Source organism: Nematocida major, assembly GCF_021653875.1.
Source record: "Nematocida major strain JUm2507 chromosome Unknown 2360, whole genome shotgun sequence".
Taxonomy (NCBI): Eukaryota; Fungi; Microsporidia; genus Nematocida; species Nematocida major.
Genome location: NW_025952951.1, coordinates 69,229 through 85,266, shown reverse-complemented (window position 1 = coordinate 85,266; position 16,038 = coordinate 69,229). Strand labels below are relative to the sequence as shown.

The window sequence follows — 16,038 nt, the reverse complement described above, 5'->3', positions numbered from 1 at the left end:
TAAAAAAGAGTAAGCTTTCTCCAAGTACTCGCATTCACACAAAAAAACTCCAGAGAGCCAGAAATGCAAAGAAGCCTTTCCCCTCGCCCTCTTACACACAAAGCAGACTTAGCATTAAAGCACAGAAGGCTGAGTGCAGCCTCTTCTAGGCAGGATTTATGTGGGAGTATCCCTAAACTGTGCCCAGGGCAAGCGCATGCAATTTCTGAAAATCAAGGCCAACTCCAGAGAAGCAGAACTTTAGCTATGGCGGAAACAGGCAGGTTTTTATTGAAAAGCACAAGTCCTCTGCCGCACGGAGCATGCACAGAAGCACTGCAGAAGTGCACACCGATCTCTGGACAGCCTCCTTTCTGCTTTCAGCTTTTTCCTTGTGCCGCAGGCTTTTATTATATTTGCGCGTGCCCAGAGGAGGCGCCAAAGCAAAGCGCAGGCAATTAAATAGCGTGCGAATGTGCGCATAAAAGCACGCGTGATATCAAAAACATGCAATCAGATCGCCCCGAAGAAATGCGAAAGACCTCGCTCAGGCTGTACCTGCAAGTAAAAAATGCAGGCGCACAGGAGAACCCAGCACGGGCCGGAGGAAAGAGAAAAATGCCAAATCGCTTCAAGGTCTCCAGAAAGAGGGCGTGCACGGAAAAAGGCTTTGAAAGCATTGTACGCGCCTTTGACAGGAACTGGCCCGAATTTCTGCACAAGCAGTGCTGCAGGGCCATAGAAGAAGAAATTTCTTCCTCCATAGTGAAGACGCCGCTGTCTGAAATAGACTACGCCGCCCTAAGAAGGCCGCACATTATGCCGTCTCCGATTGAGTACTACTCGCTTTACGGGTCGTACACGTCTTTACAGCTGTTCAACTTCCACACACTTCCCAGCCTGGGCTCTGAGCATGGGACTTCGTCAGCCCAAGACGTCTGCACATTCTACGACTCGGAAGAAAACGCGTCTCCCACGATGAGTATTAACGTGAGCAACTGGCGTGTTTCCGTTGGCCCTGGGGAAGTGCTGAACAGTCCTGGCGGGTATCCTTACATGTGCGAGGAGTCTCTTCTTATAGAAAGGCTGCTAGAGGAGCTGTGAATAAACCGGCGCGCCTGGAGGTGTTCTTTTTCTTTTGTGCGCTTTTCTCTTTTTATGGCAGACCCATTGGAAGACCTCTACAGAGCACACAAAGAGTTCGAGCTTGCCAGAAGCAAGTACGACAAAGGGGCAGCGAAGGAGAAGATCCGGCAGCTAGAGAAGGCGCTGAAGCAGAACCCAATCAGAACAGTGGCAGGCGCCCAGACAACGACCGAGTCCATCACTATAGAGGAGACCCAGCGGGCGTCGGAGAGCGTGCTTTCGCTGTGCCAAGTGGAAAATGCGAAAGTGTGCGAGGAGAGAGAGTATGACGCTGCACGAGTCTGCGAAGTGCGTGGCTCAGAAGTCTACGTCCGAACTGTTCACTCCACGCACATAAAGAGCTGCAGCAATTCCGTGTTCTACGTCACAGCGCATCAGATACGAGTCCACTCCTGCCGCAACATTACAGTGCACGCATACACTGCGACAGGCGTCTTTCTGGAGGACTCGGAAGGAGTCACCGTGCACGCGTACACGCCTGCAAGCCCGCCAGGGTACAGGAACTGCACGGAAGTGTACGACTTCAGCGCAGAGAGCACAATATAGAGCGCCCTGCCTGGGCGTGTGGGAAGCGGGCAAGACATGCGATTTATGCAGCAGACAATTCAGGCAGCCCGAAGGCAGCGCAGAGAATCAACCCGAATTCACGCACACAGTGGGAGTTTCGACGGAAAATAGCCCAGGCCTAAGAGCCTGTCTGTCTACGCCCAGCCTAATTAAAGCACTGCCTGCATATTAAAAACAGAGAGTTATTCATGAAAAAAGACCTTCCGTCGAGCAATCCATTTTTGGTGCCCGGAAAATGCAATTTTTTCGAGTGCTCCATTGCCGCTTGGGCCTGGAGAAAATTAGGGTTATTAAAAATAGAAGCTGCCAGACGCAAAAAGACGCGCCTAAGCGCAGGGACACGTCCCAATCAGGAAAGCATCTAGAACCAAACAAAAAGATCCAAAAAATTTAAATACGGCGTAAAGTTGTAGCAGAAATGAAACTTCACACCACAATCAGGAAGACAGTCATAGCAGCAGTTCAAATTGTAGTGGCCAAGTGTGCCATGTACGAGGACTTTGACTACTACGGAAGAGGAGACGGATTCAACAACGGGTGCGGATACGCACAGCCCATGCAGACTCTTGATGACGCGTACTACTACGGGGACTTTGAAACAGCAACTCCTGCAGAGGTAGGAGGATGCAGCCTTGGAGGATGCGGAATTGGATCGGGCTCAGTTGAGCCAGCAATCAACGGAGGATACTCTGGAGAGGCATCTTTCAACTTCGGCGCCTGCCCTTCCCCTGCATTTGCTGAGCAGTACGCTCCCCAGCAATACGTGCCAGAGCAGTACGTTCCCCAGCAATACGCGCCAGAGCAGACTTTCGGATACCCAGCAGCTGGCAGCTACGAAATGTCTACAGGCTACTTCAATGCAGCTCCGGTTGCCCAGGTAGCCAGTATTGTGCAGGAGTCTCCTGTTCCGGTTGCCCACATCGCATCTTGCGCCCGTGCACAGGAGGCGAGCGTTGAGCCCATTACACTTCTTCTGAACGGAAACGTCCCCGTTGACATGCACCCAACCACCATCACTGTTGGCGACCAAACTTTCCCCTTGGGAGGCGCCCCAGCAATTTCTTCTGCGGTCGCAAACCCGCTTACAATTGGATCGGCTGATGTGAGAAGCCTGGACCTGTCCAGCGCAATCATCCAGCCTCTCCCCACCCCAACCCAGGCTGAGGTGGATGCAGCTGCAGCCACAAGCGCAGCCGGCATCACCGCTGCACAGTTGAAGAAGGAGCAGGAAGAGAAGGGCAAGAAGGGCGACAAAGACGGAAAGAAGGGCAAAGGAAAGTCCGGGAAGAAGGGGTCGTCTGCCAAGAAAGGTGCAGCAGCCAACAAGAAGAAGAATGGAGTAGCAGGAGTGTCCACTCTTGTGGCCATTGCAATTCTGCCAATAGTTGCATTAATCATGTAAAACACTTCTCCATGTCTTGAATAAAGATGTTCACATAGTTATATTTTTCTTTTCTGCGGCGAAAACCTATTGCTTTTTGAACTTGCTGAAGAGTTTTAAAAAGCGGCTGCAATCTGCTCCACGCAAAGAAAGTTTCTGGGATGCCAGCGTCCAGCGAATCGCATGCAGGCACGCGCCTATCTTGTCGTTGCAAGGAAAAGAAAGCTGCTGTTTCTCTGTGGAAAACTTTCCGTTGCATTTCCGCGCCCTGCCAAGCAGCAGAAAGCATGCCCGCACAGAGGGCGCGGAGTAGCTGCATCGCCTCCAAAGAGTGCTGTGCTCTGGTCTGGGCGCATGCGCCTTCTAAAAGGCAGCAGAAATCATTTGCAGATGCTCCCGGACTGTTAGCCTGGCTGCAGAAGCTCAAGCTGTTTTCAGGTCCTCCAGCGCAAGCAATGGCCTGGGCGAAGACCCGGACAATTCTGGCGTGAAAACAGGACATGGATGCGCACACAAAAACACGCGCACAAAGTGCAGCATAAGGCAGAAACGGCGTGATGCAGGCCCGAGAGTATAAATAACTATCTTATTTATTAAATATTATTTTGCAAGAAATGGAAGAAAGAGTGGACACAGAAGAGTGCTTATGCATAATGAGCGAAGAAACGCAAAGGGTGAAAAGCATTGCATTTCATCCCAGCAAGAAGATTATAATAGCAGGCCTGCACAATGGGGCTGTGCAGGGCTGGAACTATGCGTACAAGACCAAGGTGTTTGAGCTGAACGAGCACGAGGGCCCTGTGCGCGTGGTTGTATTTCACCATTTAATAGAAAGATTCGCCACTGCAGGGGACGACTGCGTGATTCGCGTGTGGGACTACAAGACAAAGACGGTGGAAACTGTTTTCAAAGGGCACACGGACTACGTTAGGTCGATAGAGTTCCACAAGCATCTGCCTTGGCTGATCAGCGCCTCAGACGACCAGACGATTCGGATATGGAACTTCCAGTCCAAGAAGCAAATTGCATGTCTGACAGGGCACACGCACTATGTGATGGCTGCGCGCTTCATAAACGACAACATATTTGCAAGTGTGTCTTTGGACCAGACGATTCGCGTGTGGGACTACTCTGCGCTTGTGACAAAAAGCCAGGCAAGTGTTATGGACATTCTGGGGGTTCCAGAGGTGATTCTCAAGCACATCGTGGACGGGCACGACAGAGGCATCAACTGCATAGCCGTTCACCCGGAAGCTGAGACGTTTGCAACGGGCGGAGACGACAGCACGATACGCATATGGGAGGTAACGCAGGATGGCGTTGTGGAAAAGGAAACTCTGCAGGGCCACCACAGCCACGTAAGCGCGCTGTGCTACACGAAGGCCGACACGCTTATAAGCAACAGCGAGGACGGGACGATGAAGGTGTGGAACGTAAAGAAGAGAAAGCCGGTGAAGTCCTTTAAGGTGGAGAGCAGGTACTGGTGCGTGGCGCTGGACCGGACGGAGAAGCTTTTTGCAGCTGGGCACGACACAGGGTTTACAATGTACTCGATGGAAATGCAGCGCCCTGTTTACACAGTGAGCGACTCAGTGCTTTACCTGTGCAAAGACAGGGAGGTTCTCAGGCTGCAGGAAAACCGGCTGGTGAAGGTTGCAAGCACGCAGAAAGATCCGCTCGAGGTTTTTGTGCAGGATGGAGTTGTGATTCTGAACTACAGCGGAGGATACTCGGTGCACGGGAAGGCGCAGTACAGAGGCAGCGGGCGAGCCGTCTTTGCAGGCGGAAAGGTTTGCGTGGCAACGGGAAGCGAGATCATCACGAAGGAGATAGACGGAAGAGAGATAAGCACGTATACCGTGGAGGCCGACAGGCTCTTTGAGGTGGAGGAGGGCCTGCTGGCGTCGAAGGACAAGCTTCTTTTCCGGGTAGAAAACGGAGAGATGGCCGAGAGCTTCCTGCTGCCAGAGAAGTGCCTTTTTGTGCAGTACAACAGCACGCACATCGTTGCTGTTTGCAGCAAAAACATCGTGGTGCTGAACTACAGCCTGCAGCAGGTCTCCGTGGTGGAGGAAATAGTTGCTGTTAACAGCCTGATTTTCAAGGACGGGTGCATCTTCTACAGCACGCCCATGCACATAAAGTTTGCGTTCACGAGCGGAGAGGGGTCTTCTTTCATCTCAACGGACGAGCCCATGTGGATTTCCAGCGTGGACGACAGCTTGTTTACGCTAATTGCAGCAGACGGGACTGTCGTGGAAATGGAGGTTGACATGGTCGAGTGGAAGTTCAAAAAGGCGCTGGAGGAAATGGACGTCCCGGAAATCAAGAAGTGCGTGGATAGCGGGTCGCTTATTGGGCAGGCAGCACTTTCTGCGCTGATTCGCAAGGGGTTCTACGAGGAAGGCCTGCACTACGTTAAGGATGCGGGCGTGCGGCTGGAGCTGTGCCTGAAAACCAAGAGATTTGCAGACGCCTTGCAGTATGCCAAGGAACTGCACAGCCCAGAAGTATATGTGAAGACCGGCCTGGCTGCGCTTGACCATGAAGTGGGCGTCTCTGAAGAGTGCTTCAAGCTGGCAGAAGACTATGCCCGCCTGCTGCTTCTGTACATATCAAGCGGCCAGAAGGCGAAAATAGAGTCTTTTCTGTTTGAGTGCCCCGACAGCGTGTACTGCGCCGTTGCAGCAATTATCACGGGGAACAAGGAGGTGCTGTGCAATTTGCTGGAAGTCCAGACAGACTCTGGCGAAGTCTGCGTGGTGAGCAAAGAGAGCGAAGAATCCGCCCCCAGCCCAGCCGAGTCGCAAAAAGAAGAGACTCTGCAGGAAAAAAACAGCGACGACTGCTCCTTCGCCTCAGAGTCGCAGGATGCGTTTGACCTTGACGAGGTGCAGACAATCAACAAAATGGCTGCTGAGATTCCAGAGGAGGCGTCTGAAGAGTGTGCGGAGCTTCCTATGCTGAACCTCTCCCGCATGGAAAGATGCATGCAGAATGTGCCTGCCAACTTTGACGCGGGGAGAGAAATAGCCCTGGCAAAGGAGTGCATGAGCACGGGGAAGGCATCGAACGCGCTCACAGGCTTCCTGATGGCAATGCACTGCTCAATTGACGCCATACGGAAGAAAAAAGACACGGAAGAAACGCACCGAAACCTAAGAGAAGCCTCAAAATATGCACAGGCCCTGTTCGCTGACAGGATAAAGAGAACGAGCCCGTCGGACAAAGTGAGCGTCTCCTGCGCGATATTCTACGCGGGGCTGGACCTAGACAGAAGCCACTGCCTTAAGGCAATCAAGAGCTCTATCCCGGTGTGCTACAAGAAGGGAAACAAGCATAGCGCGATGCTTCTGGCAAAGGAGCTGGTTCAAAAGTACGGAAGCAGCGACGAAAAAATGCAGTTGCTGGCAAATAGCACTCGCCCCTTAAAAGACACGTACGTGATCGACACAAGCCTTCCTTTCTGTGTGGACACTGGAGAGTACTCGGAAAGCGCCGAGCAGTGCACAATATGCAAGGCCTGGTCGTCCAGCAGCAGCAGAACATGCGCGTGCTGCTTTGTAACAAATCTGCAATAAAAAGTGCGTGCGTTTGAATCAGTGCAGGGCTGCAGACAGATTTTCTGTCTGGTTTAGAGGGGATTAGCTATCCTGTTTATTTATTCTCGTTTTTTTTGAGCAGTCTCAGCATAAAGTAGAGGATAAATCCGACAGTGGCAATTGAAAGGCTTGCCAAGATTTCGACGGTGTTTTCTCGGAAGAAAGAGGCTCCGCTGGCTGCGTATGCGGGCGCATTGTTCGAGATGTGGGTGGCTATTTCGGAAGACTTTGCTATTCCGGGGGCTATTATGTTGTCGTTTATTTCCCTGGCATAGTGCTTGGTGGCCTCTGTCGCCTTGCTGGCAGTGTCGCAGATGTACTGGACAGCTGGCTCCCTGTTTTCCTGCACGAACACAGCTGCGCCCTGAATTTTGTCCTTCACAGCGCCTGCAGCATCGACTACCATTTCTTTAGCGTTAGTGTATGCATCAAATACTCTCTGATTGTTTTCCATATTTGCTACAAAAAAAAATCATTTTATAGCCCGAATTCTGATTTTCTTGGGCTTTTTTGGAGTTTGCAGAAAAAATTTCAGTTTGACTTCGGGTAAAGAGTGAAAAAAGCAAAAAAACAAAGAGCTTCCGAAGGCCTTCTTTCGCACGGGCTTTTTTGAAGTTTGCATCGCGATAGTCTATTTTTTGGCTGCAGTTTAGGCAGAAAAACGCACAGGCTGCATTTCCGGGCCGTGCTTAAAATGAAGCACTGCCCAGCACCTCGCGCACTTTCATGTGCTGGGCTGTGTTTTCTATTTGTTTCGAGCGGGCATTAAAGAAGGCAATAAAGAGACCCAAAGAATTTTTGCAACGATATTGGATGTATTTTTATTATTTTCGCTACTTAAAGCATGCAAAACTGAGTTGGCTGCCTTTCCATCCGCAGACAAAGCGTGGGCCTCTTCCAGGGCGCACATCCAGAAAGCGTGCAGTCAAAGCATTCTGGGTCTGCGGAGTGGCTCAATACTGCGCCAAAGCTCAACAAAAGATGTGCTCGCCTTCTGTGGCTGAAAGCTCACTCTGAAAAGGATCCAAAGCCGCATGCATGATTTTAGTGACTCCTTCCACTCTGCAGCAGCTGGTGCGGTGCTGCTTTCTCTGTTTCTGGAGTTTGGAGGTGGGATTTTTCAGGGCAGTGCTTCTTTGATAAGAAATGCTTGGCGCGGTTCTAGTTACGTCCTGCGATGATGGCATTCAGACGATCTTTTGCTACTTTGGCTGCCTCTTGGAGTTCTCTTTGCTTCTCGTTGGCTTTCAGAACTGCTTCGCCAGCTGCCTCCTTATTCCTCTTAGCCTGCTCTTGCTTCTCGTTGGCTTTCAGGACTGTTTCGTCAGCTTCCTCTTTCTTCTCAGCTGCTTCTTTGGCTGCTCCTTCAGCGGTTAATTGCCTCTTATTAGCCTTTTTCTTCGCACTCTTACTGGCCCCGCTTGCTTTAGCTGTCTCTTTATCAGCATTTGCTGTGATTAGTTCAGCATCGGCTTCCTCTTTCTTCTCAGCTGCTGCTTTGGCTGCTTCTTCAGCGGTTATTTTATCGGCATTTGCTCTATTGAATTCTTCCTCTGCTTCTATTAGACCATCTGCTGCTTCAGCTGCTTCTGCGTCAGCTGCTGTCTTGGCTGCTTCAGCTGCTTTACTGTCTTCTTCAGCTGCTTTCCTGGCTGCTTCTAATTCTTCAGCTTGTCTGGCTGCTTCAGCTGCTTTCCTGGCTGCTTCTAGTTCTTCAGCTTGTCTGGCTGCTTCAGCATCTGCTTTCTTGCTTTCTTCTGGTGCTTCTAGTGCTAGTGCTGGTGATGGTGCTGCTTCTGGTGCTTCTGGTGCTTCTAGTGCTAGTGCTGGTGATGATGCTGGTGCTGGTGCTTCAGCTGCTATCCTGGGTTCTTTCCGCGCATTCTGTTTCGCTTCTACTGCTTTTAGTGCTTCTGCTAGTATTTTATCTTTCTTCTTCTGTTGCGCGTCTGCTTCTTTCTTTTTCGCTTCCCTGAGTTGTGATGCTGTTGGTATTGCTACGACGAGTTTTGCTATCCTGGCTTCTTCTTCCTGCCTCGCTGCTTCTAGTGCTGCTGTTAGTTCTGGCGTTAGTGTTATTTCTGGCGTTAGTGTTATTTCTTGCATTAGTACTGATGCTGATTTCTGCTTCTCTGCTTCTAGTGCTGCTTCTAGTTCTGGCATTAGTATTATTTTTGGCGCTGCTTTCCTGTCTTCTTCAGCTTTCTGTTGTGATGCTAGTGTGTCTGCTTCTGCTTCTGCTGCTGCTGGTGTTTGCTTCCCTCTTCTATATCTTATATAGATACACAGGAAAATCAATACTACGGATATAACTGCACTGAATAAAACGCACACCCGAAGCATGGAGACTCTTCTAATTCGCTCGACTCTGGGCTCGACCCAAATACAATCGTTCTCGTTGAAAAACCCCCAATTGATCTTTGGTAAATCATATTTCTCTACTGGTATTTTCGATTTTCTTCTAAATGCGCTTAACATGCTGGGTTTTAGAAAAAAAATTCTTAAATAGAAAAAAATAGAAAAAAAACTGATCATCTGATTAGTTTTTGCATCAAATTTTTACAAAAAAGCACAGGCAAACCATGTATTTCTGCGTCTGGCCTGTTGCTTTGGCCGAGGCTTTTTCGTTTTTAGAAAATATTTGATCGAGCGTGCCTTTCTGCAGTGCTAGGTGCTTTCGCTGAAAAAAGCAGAAAATTCTGGGGCTGCACTTTTCTATTTTTTCTGGAGGGGAGAAATTTCCAGAGTTTTTTCTCAGAGACAAAAACTTGTCTGCTCTGCATATGCGCATAAAACATCCAAAGGGGCTGAAATTTCTTGGATGAGCCACTGCATGCACTTTGGCAAAACGGCCTTTTCTGGCGCATGCAAGGAACAAGCCCAAATAGCGAATACATCGCTTGAGTCTCTAGGATCTTGGCATCTGTGCTCTTTATTTATTCCGAAGGCAGCCAATTTTCGGCTGCTTTGCTGGCGAAGTGTGGGGCTCTGGGGCTGGGCTCGGCTATTTCTTCAGCCAGAAGAGGCTAAGACGCTGTGCTGGACCAGGCTTCTCTGTACACGTAAAGGCTGTCCTGGCCCTAGCACGCAATAGCCCGAGTCTGCGCCAGGACAGCCGCCCTGCTAAGGCAAATTGAACCTAATCGCAGCAACTTTTGAGACTCTATTGTCCTTGTACCCATAGACCATCATGTTATTGTCGCAATACATGCTGTAGAGCATGTCCATAATTGCAAGTGTTCTAATAAATCTCCCCGTGTCCTTGCAAAACAGGTCAATTTTATTCCCAAGCCCAACAACCACCAAATGATTTATGATGTACATGTCTACGCCTTTTACGTTGGTTTCTACTTGGTATATCTGCTGGGCGCTTTTTACGCTCCACTTCGAAAAAATGCCTGCCACAGTGAATGTGTAGACGTGTCCTTCGCTGTCTGTTTTTATCTGGAAGATAGTCCCGTTCTGCGAGCACCCGCTGAAAACGTGTTTTCCCTCGAGAGTCACAACGTGCAGGCAGTGGTCCATTCCTGCAATGGCGACTAGCTTCCCCATGGAAACCACCTTGTACACTCGCCTGGGGAGTTTTATCAGCACTTTTATGCCCTCCCCCGTCTTGTAGTTCCACAGAATCGAGCTTCCGTCGTACGACCCGGAGATAATGTACGGCTTCCCAGGGACGCGCGCCAAGTCCCGGATGCTTCCCGTGTGCCCCGCCAGCACGTGCTTGCATGCACCTGTTTTCATGCACCACACGCGAATCGTCGAGTCTCTGGATCCTGTTATAACGTACTCTTCAGCGATCAAAAGCGTCCGCACCGTGGACGTGTGCTCCGCCAGCGTCTTTATGCAGACCCCCAGGAAAACATCCCAGATCTTGGCCGTTCTGTCGGTGCTTCCCGTCACAAGGACGTTATTCACGTACTCAAACGTCCAGACGCATCCTTTGTGCTTGTTCAGCGTGCGGATGTGGTTCAAAGACTTGTCCACAACGTACACGCACGTGGAGTTGCTGGATATTACAACGATGTCCCCATACACAGTTATTTTCGTTATTTCAACATTTGGCATGTGCACAACCGGATTTATCTGGTTCCCAATGTTTCGCATCCAGTTCTGCGTGAGAATGCACTCACTCCGTACGGCAGCCAAGTAGTTCCCATTAGAGCACACCGTTTCTTTGTTTTTTAAGTGCTGCTTCCATATGACTGGATCCCTCTCTATGATCTTCTGGAGCACTTCTGAGCTTCCCATTAGCCTTTTCAGGGCAGACAAGTCCAAGTGCTTTGTTATTTTGTTGAGAAGCTCTAATGGGAAGATATTTCTTACAATTGCCATGCTCGAAGAAAAATTTAAAAAATCGTGCAGATATTCTTATTTCTTGAAGAAAGATGCCGTCTTCTCCCCAAAAATATCTGTCTTTGTGTTTCAGAATGCACTACTCGCCACATTTTTCACTCGCATGCGGATTTTTATTTTAGAAAATATGGATAAAAATAAGAATGGAGAGCAAACAGACCCCGTCCAGAATAAACGAGCTAATAAAGTCCCTACCCGTTGACCAGACGAAACTAGGGGAGCTTTTAAGCAACAACATGCTAGAGGACATAGAAGTGCGAATGTACGGAAACAAGATAGGCAAAGCAGAGTGTGCCATAAAGCAGGCCATTCGCCGACTCGGCGTGAAACTGAAAGTAAAAAACTCAATTGACAGGAGACACTTAGTCGTAAAGCTGCACAAGCACATGAAGTTTATAATAATAAAAATCGAGGCATGAATGCCTGCTGCGCTGCGGATGTGCTCCCTATTTCTTCCCTGCGCAGGCAGTTTTACGACTAGGCGCCTGCGCCTTTCTAACGGCCAGCCGGAGCTTGGGCAGTTTCTGCTGGATCTGGGAATTTTACGGGGAAGTGCAAGGCCTGGCGAGGGCGCAATTTCCTGCGTGTTTCTGCCTATTTATTTCGCAAAATAAAATATTTGTATGAAGCTAAATGACATAATGGACGACTTATCTGGGAGATTTCTTATGCACTTGACTGCGGAGGAGTACAAGAACACGGAGAGGCTGTTTTTCCAGGTTGAGGAGGCGCACTGGTTTTACCAGGACTACTACAGGAGGAAGCACAACCTGCCGTATTTGAATCTGCGGGACTTTACGCTGCACCTTATATCGCACAGCAACTTTGCAAACAACGTGACGGAGATAGACGAGAACTTCAAGAAGTTCCTGAAGTACAAGAAGATAGTTCCTGTTTTTGGCGCACTTATTTTCAACTGCCAAATGACGAAGATTCTCCTCGTGCAGGGATTCGGGGCCAAAAAGTCGTTTACTTTCCCCAGGGGCAAAGTGTGCAAGTCCGAGAATGCGATCGACTGCGCTGTCCGGGAGGTCTACGAAGAGGTCGGGTACAACATCCGGGGGAAGCTTATATACGACCTGTGCCTGGAAACAGGCTCGAAGACCCGAGAGTCCAGGCTTTTTGCGATCCTGAACGTCTCTGAGCAGACGACTGCGTTCGAGACAAAGACGCGGTGCGAAATAAAGGACATAAAGTGGATAGAAATTGACCACATCGAAAAAACAGCGTGCGAGGCCTACTCGTACGTGAAGACGTACATAAAGGACATAAAGAAGCTTGTCTCGGAAATAGAGAAGACCAAGCCCAGGCTAGACATAAACAAAGTCAAAAAGGCTTTTGCCGTGCAATAACAAAGAAACTATTTGCAGAAATGAAATGTATTCTCCTTATAAAAATTCTAAATATTTTCATTTTGATGCAAGCGCATGGGCTAGAAGCACAGAAAGAAATCACAGGGATTGAAATTGAAGGAAAGCTGGAAAGCAGGCTTCCCCAAAGCGAAAGATTGGATGCTTTGAGGGAGGTACTGAGAGAGAAGGGCCTGGACGGATATATTATATACAGGAGAGACCCGCACCTAAACGAGTATGTGCATCCTCGATACGAGCACATCTTCTGGCTTACAGGATTTTCAGGCTCAAATGCAACTCTTTTGGTGCTCCCAGACACGGCCTATTTGTACACGGACTCCCGATACTTTATACAGGCAGCAAAGCAGCTGCCCAAGAACGTGCAGCTTTCGAGGGTGGGCAGCGACCCTTCAATATCCGAGCGGCTTATGGAGTGCAGATGCACTGTCGGCATAAACCCGAAGGAGATCACAGGCAAAGAGTACACGAAGAATTTCAAGCGCCTTCCCTCGGAGGTCGACCTTGTCCTGGTGGAGGACGACGTGATTGGAGAACTCTGGGAAAACAGGCCGGAAGTCACGCCAGGGCGCCTCGAGGTGATGCAGCACCAGGTCCCGGTGGCTGAGAAGCTGGCGAAGATCCGCCAGGAAATGGCAAACAACGAAGACGTGTACGCGTTTATGCCGCCCCTGGACATGGCAATTATTTCCGACATGGACGAAATTGCATGGGCCACGAACCTGCGGGGGAAAGACATAGCCATGTCCCGCCTCTTCTACGCGTTTTTGGTCGTCACGAAGAAGCAGGCGATTCTGTTCACAGAGGGCAGCCTGACACAGCCCCTCGAGAACATCGCAGTGCGGCCGTACGCGGACTTCTACAGCTACGTTGCAGGGATAAAGGACAAAAAGATCGGGATAAGCTCGAGCACAAACTACCACATTCTGAACAGCATCGTCGAGAATAACAAAGTCACGCCCTTCACGGGAGTGCTGAACCTGAAGGCAGAGAAAACAGACGCAGAAATTCGGGGCTTTGTAGAGGCCAACAGAAGAGACGCCCTCCACCTCTGCACGCTCTTTGGAAGAATCCGGAGAAAGCTTATCGGGGGAGAGACCGTGGGCGAGCTCGATGTGGTGAACATGCTGCAGGAGATAAAAGCGGGGGACAGCGAGTTTATTATCCCAAGTTTTGAAACAATCTCGGGATACGCAGAAAACGGAGCCTGCATCCACTACGCCCCCACCAGCAACGAGACAAAGGTCGGAACGGACAGCCTGCTTCTTATCGACTCTGGCTCGCAGTACACGATGGGAACAACGGATATCACGAGAACAGTGTGCTTTGGGCAGCCGACAGAGGAGCAGAAGCAGGACTACACCGCACTCGTGCTCGGACACATCGACCTCGAAAGAACCCCGTTCCCGGAGAAAACCTCTCTTGGCGCACTTTCTCCCATTGTCAGAAGGCGCGTGTGGATGGCAGGGCTCGAGTACGGGCACAGCACAGGGCACGGAGTCGGCTTTGGGTTGAACGTGCACGAGGGCCCGCACGTGCTTGACAGCTCGTCTCGCACGAAGGCAAGAGCAGGAATGACCGTGACCGTGGAGCCGGGAATCTACAAGGAGGGAAGGCACGGACTGCGGCACGAGAACCTGTGCATAGTCGAAAAGTGCCCAGGAAAGGAGGGCTTTTTCATCCTCAGGAATATCACGCCCGCGCCCCTCCACCTGGACTTGCTCGCTTTGGAGATGCTCACAGACGAGGACGTCCGGTACATAAACAGGCAGTCTCGGGAAATCCGAGCCCTCCTCGAGAAATCCTTCCAGGACAGCCCCGAGGGCCTTGAATGGCTTATGCTGAACACCCGCGAGATTTCCAAGAAATAAATGCACGCGAATTGAGCCGAACTTTGGATAAACGCCCTGAAGGCAGAAATTTAAGGCCGAGAGTGTGAAATTTTGCTTTATTGCCTGCCCTGCGCGTATCACGCGTCCTGGCTGTACTCGTTCTCGTATCTGTCTTCTGCACTCTTTCTCTTTATGGAGGACACGTCGTAGTCGTCTATGGGCTCGCCCCTCTCGCTGTCTCTGGCTCGCTTCCGCCGGGGGGAAATCTCTTTCTCGTACATGCCCTCGCTCCCGAACTCGGTCGATGCGTTGCTGTCCTCCGCGTCTGTCAAGAGCCTGCGGCTGCGCCGGGCTTTCTTCTCCCCCTTCTCCTGCGGCTTCTCCTTCTTCCTGCCCTCCTTCGGCTTCTCGTACCCCCTCGCGAGCTTCTTCAGAGTCCCGGACAGGGCCGAGCTCTCCTTCATTACTCCGTCCTCGAGCGTGCTCTTTAGCATCATGCTGATCTGCCCCAGCTTATCCACCATAAGCCGCGTGGCCTGCTCCTTTGCTGCATCTGCAAGGCATGCGCCCGCGCACAGGCACAAAATTACGCTGACCTTCATTCTTGTTTGTTTGCCCGCATACTAATACAAAACGTGAAACACTTCACAGACCCAATATAAAACCCATCATGTGCAGCCTCTCAAGTGCGCTGTACAAAGCATCTGTTCTGCTCCTGCCCTCGCCCGCCGCTATATACGCCCGGTTCTCCTTGAGGGCTGCAAGTCCTGCGTAGCTCTCGTTGATTTTCTCGCGGACTTTCCTCTCGACGGCCTGCGAGGTTTTTCTCTTGCACGCAGACCACATGTGGAAGCTCTTCGAGGGGGCGCACTCCGCCGTCCTGGGAACCATCTGCACATTTATAAGGCCCTCGGAGAGAAGCAGGAAAAGCACTTTTTTGCACTCTGCAGGCTGCATAAGGAGGTGCTTCTGCACGAATCTGTCCTCCACGTATCCGCGCGCCAGGAGCATTGAGAGAACTGTCGCAGCAGCGCCCCCCAGGAACATCGCGCAGTATTCGACTGCAGCTTCTTTTTTTGCTTTCTCCAGGTAGGACTCCAAGTTCACGTGGTACATCTCGTATCCCCCCGTCACGACTTCGTACCCTATGAGGTACTTTATGCGCGTGTGCAGGGCGTTGCACAGGTCCGTGTTTTTGCACGCCTCCTGGAGCCTGGCCAAGTGTGCAGCTGCGGGGTGGAACTTCCGGATCTCGCACAGGACCCTCCGCGTCTTTTCGTCGAAGGCTTTTTCTACATCCCTGCAGAGTATCTCGCAGAGTATTTTCGTCGACACATTTCTATCGCAGAATTTCACGGAGGGGTCTTCCTCCTTCAGCTTTTTCACGGAAGACTCCGCCTCCTCCACGAGCACGCCCTCCCTAATCATTCTTCTGGCGCACTCCTGCATCTCCTCCGGGATCTGCCGCATCTTCAGCGAGCCCCGCATGAGGACTTCCGTGAGGATCTGCGCGCCCTGCACGCCAAAGACTCTCTCCGCATAGTCCACGTACACGGGAAAGTGCAGCATAGGAGGAGTCTCTGCCCGCAGGAAGTACCGCACTCCTCGCCCCGTGTAGTTCGTAAATCCGACAATCTTGAAGTGTATCAGCAGAGAGAGTCCTTTTATCGCGTCTTTTCGGCTGACACCTGCACCCTTGCGCACCCCCAGCAGGCTTATATCTTTGGTTTCCTGGAGACAGTATCCTATTTTTCTGCAGACATCACCAAAGACTTCCAGCTGAAATACTCTCTTGCACCCCATGA

The 16,038-nt window shown here is 50.7% G+C and overlaps 12 protein-coding genes across 12 annotated transcripts; 7 read left to right on the top strand and 5 right to left on the bottom strand.

The window, feature by feature from the left end:
* Positions 1 to 510: 510 nt before the first annotated feature.
* Positions 511 to 1,083, top strand: NEMAJ01_1054 (uncharacterized protein; the record flags this gene model as incomplete). The annotated part of the gene is made up of 1 exon (XM_047914892.1): positions 511 to 1,083. The coding sequence occupies one exon, from the start codon at positions 511 to 513 to the stop codon at positions 1,081 to 1,083; it is 573 nt and encodes a 190-aa protein (XP_047770849.1).
* A 54-nt stretch (positions 1,084 to 1,137) lies between these two features.
* On the top strand, positions 1,138 to 1,671 carry NEMAJ01_1053 (uncharacterized protein; the record flags this gene model as incomplete). The annotated part of the gene is made up of 1 exon (XM_047914891.1): positions 1,138 to 1,671. One exon carries the CDS (start codon positions 1,138 to 1,140, stop codon positions 1,669 to 1,671), a length of 534 nt encoding a protein of 177 aa, XP_047770848.1.
* Positions 1,672 to 2,110: 439 nt separating this feature from the next.
* On the top strand, positions 2,111 to 3,094 carry NEMAJ01_1052 (uncharacterized protein; the record flags this gene model as incomplete). The annotated part of the gene is made up of 1 exon (XM_047914890.1): positions 2,111 to 3,094. The coding sequence occupies one exon, from the start codon at positions 2,111 to 2,113 to the stop codon at positions 3,092 to 3,094; it is 984 nt and encodes a 327-aa protein (XP_047770847.1).
* A 593-nt stretch (positions 3,095 to 3,687) lies between these two features.
* NEMAJ01_1051 (coatomer subunit alpha) lies at positions 3,688 to 6,654 on the top strand (the record flags this gene model as incomplete). Its single annotated transcript, XM_047914889.1, has 1 exon — positions 3,688 to 6,654. One exon carries the CDS (start codon positions 3,688 to 3,690, stop codon positions 6,652 to 6,654), a length of 2,967 nt encoding a protein of 988 aa, XP_047770846.1.
* Positions 6,655 to 6,730: 76 nt separating this feature from the next.
* NEMAJ01_1050 (uncharacterized protein) lies at positions 6,731 to 7,129 on the bottom strand (the record flags this gene model as incomplete). The annotated part of the gene is made up of 1 exon (XM_047914888.1): positions 6,731 to 7,129. One exon carries the CDS (start codon positions 7,127 to 7,129, stop codon positions 6,731 to 6,733), a length of 399 nt encoding a protein of 132 aa, XP_047770845.1.
* A 707-nt stretch (positions 7,130 to 7,836) lies between these two features.
* NEMAJ01_1049 (uncharacterized protein) lies at positions 7,837 to 9,153 on the bottom strand (the record flags this gene model as incomplete). The annotated part of the gene is made up of 1 exon (XM_047914887.1): positions 7,837 to 9,153. The coding sequence occupies one exon, from the start codon at positions 9,151 to 9,153 to the stop codon at positions 7,837 to 7,839; it is 1,317 nt and encodes a 438-aa protein (XP_047770844.1).
* Positions 9,154 to 9,798: 645 nt separating this feature from the next.
* NEMAJ01_1048 (F-box and WD-40 domain protein 7) lies at positions 9,799 to 11,010 on the bottom strand (the record flags this gene model as incomplete). The annotated part of the gene is made up of 1 exon (XM_047914886.1): positions 9,799 to 11,010. The coding sequence occupies one exon, from the start codon at positions 11,008 to 11,010 to the stop codon at positions 9,799 to 9,801; it is 1,212 nt and encodes a 403-aa protein (XP_047770843.1).
* A 164-nt stretch (positions 11,011 to 11,174) lies between these two features.
* Positions 11,175 to 11,450, top strand: NEMAJ01_1005 (uncharacterized protein; the record flags this gene model as incomplete). Its single annotated transcript, XM_047914843.1, has 1 exon — positions 11,175 to 11,450. The coding sequence occupies one exon, from the start codon at positions 11,175 to 11,177 to the stop codon at positions 11,448 to 11,450; it is 276 nt and encodes a 91-aa protein (XP_047770800.1).
* Positions 11,451 to 11,654: 204 nt separating this feature from the next.
* Positions 11,655 to 12,383, top strand: NEMAJ01_1047 (mRNA-decapping enzyme subunit 2; the record flags this gene model as incomplete). Its single annotated transcript, XM_047914885.1, has 1 exon — positions 11,655 to 12,383. One exon carries the CDS (start codon positions 11,655 to 11,657, stop codon positions 12,381 to 12,383), a length of 729 nt encoding a protein of 242 aa, XP_047770842.1.
* A 65-nt stretch (positions 12,384 to 12,448) lies between these two features.
* Positions 12,449 to 14,272, top strand: NEMAJ01_1046 (Xaa-Pro aminopeptidase; the record flags this gene model as incomplete). Its single annotated transcript, XM_047914884.1, has 1 exon — positions 12,449 to 14,272. The coding sequence occupies one exon, from the start codon at positions 12,449 to 12,451 to the stop codon at positions 14,270 to 14,272; it is 1,824 nt and encodes a 607-aa protein (XP_047770841.1).
* Positions 14,273 to 14,370: 98 nt separating this feature from the next.
* On the bottom strand, positions 14,371 to 14,835 carry NEMAJ01_1045 (uncharacterized protein; the record flags this gene model as incomplete). The annotated part of the gene is made up of 1 exon (XM_047914883.1): positions 14,371 to 14,835. One exon carries the CDS (start codon positions 14,833 to 14,835, stop codon positions 14,371 to 14,373), a length of 465 nt encoding a protein of 154 aa, XP_047770840.1.
* Positions 14,836 to 14,878: 43 nt separating this feature from the next.
* Positions 14,879 to 16,036, bottom strand: NEMAJ01_1044 (uncharacterized protein; the record flags this gene model as incomplete). The annotated part of the gene is made up of 1 exon (XM_047914882.1): positions 14,879 to 16,036. One exon carries the CDS (start codon positions 16,034 to 16,036, stop codon positions 14,879 to 14,881), a length of 1,158 nt encoding a protein of 385 aa, XP_047770839.1.
* Positions 16,037 to 16,038: the final 2 nt, after the last annotated feature.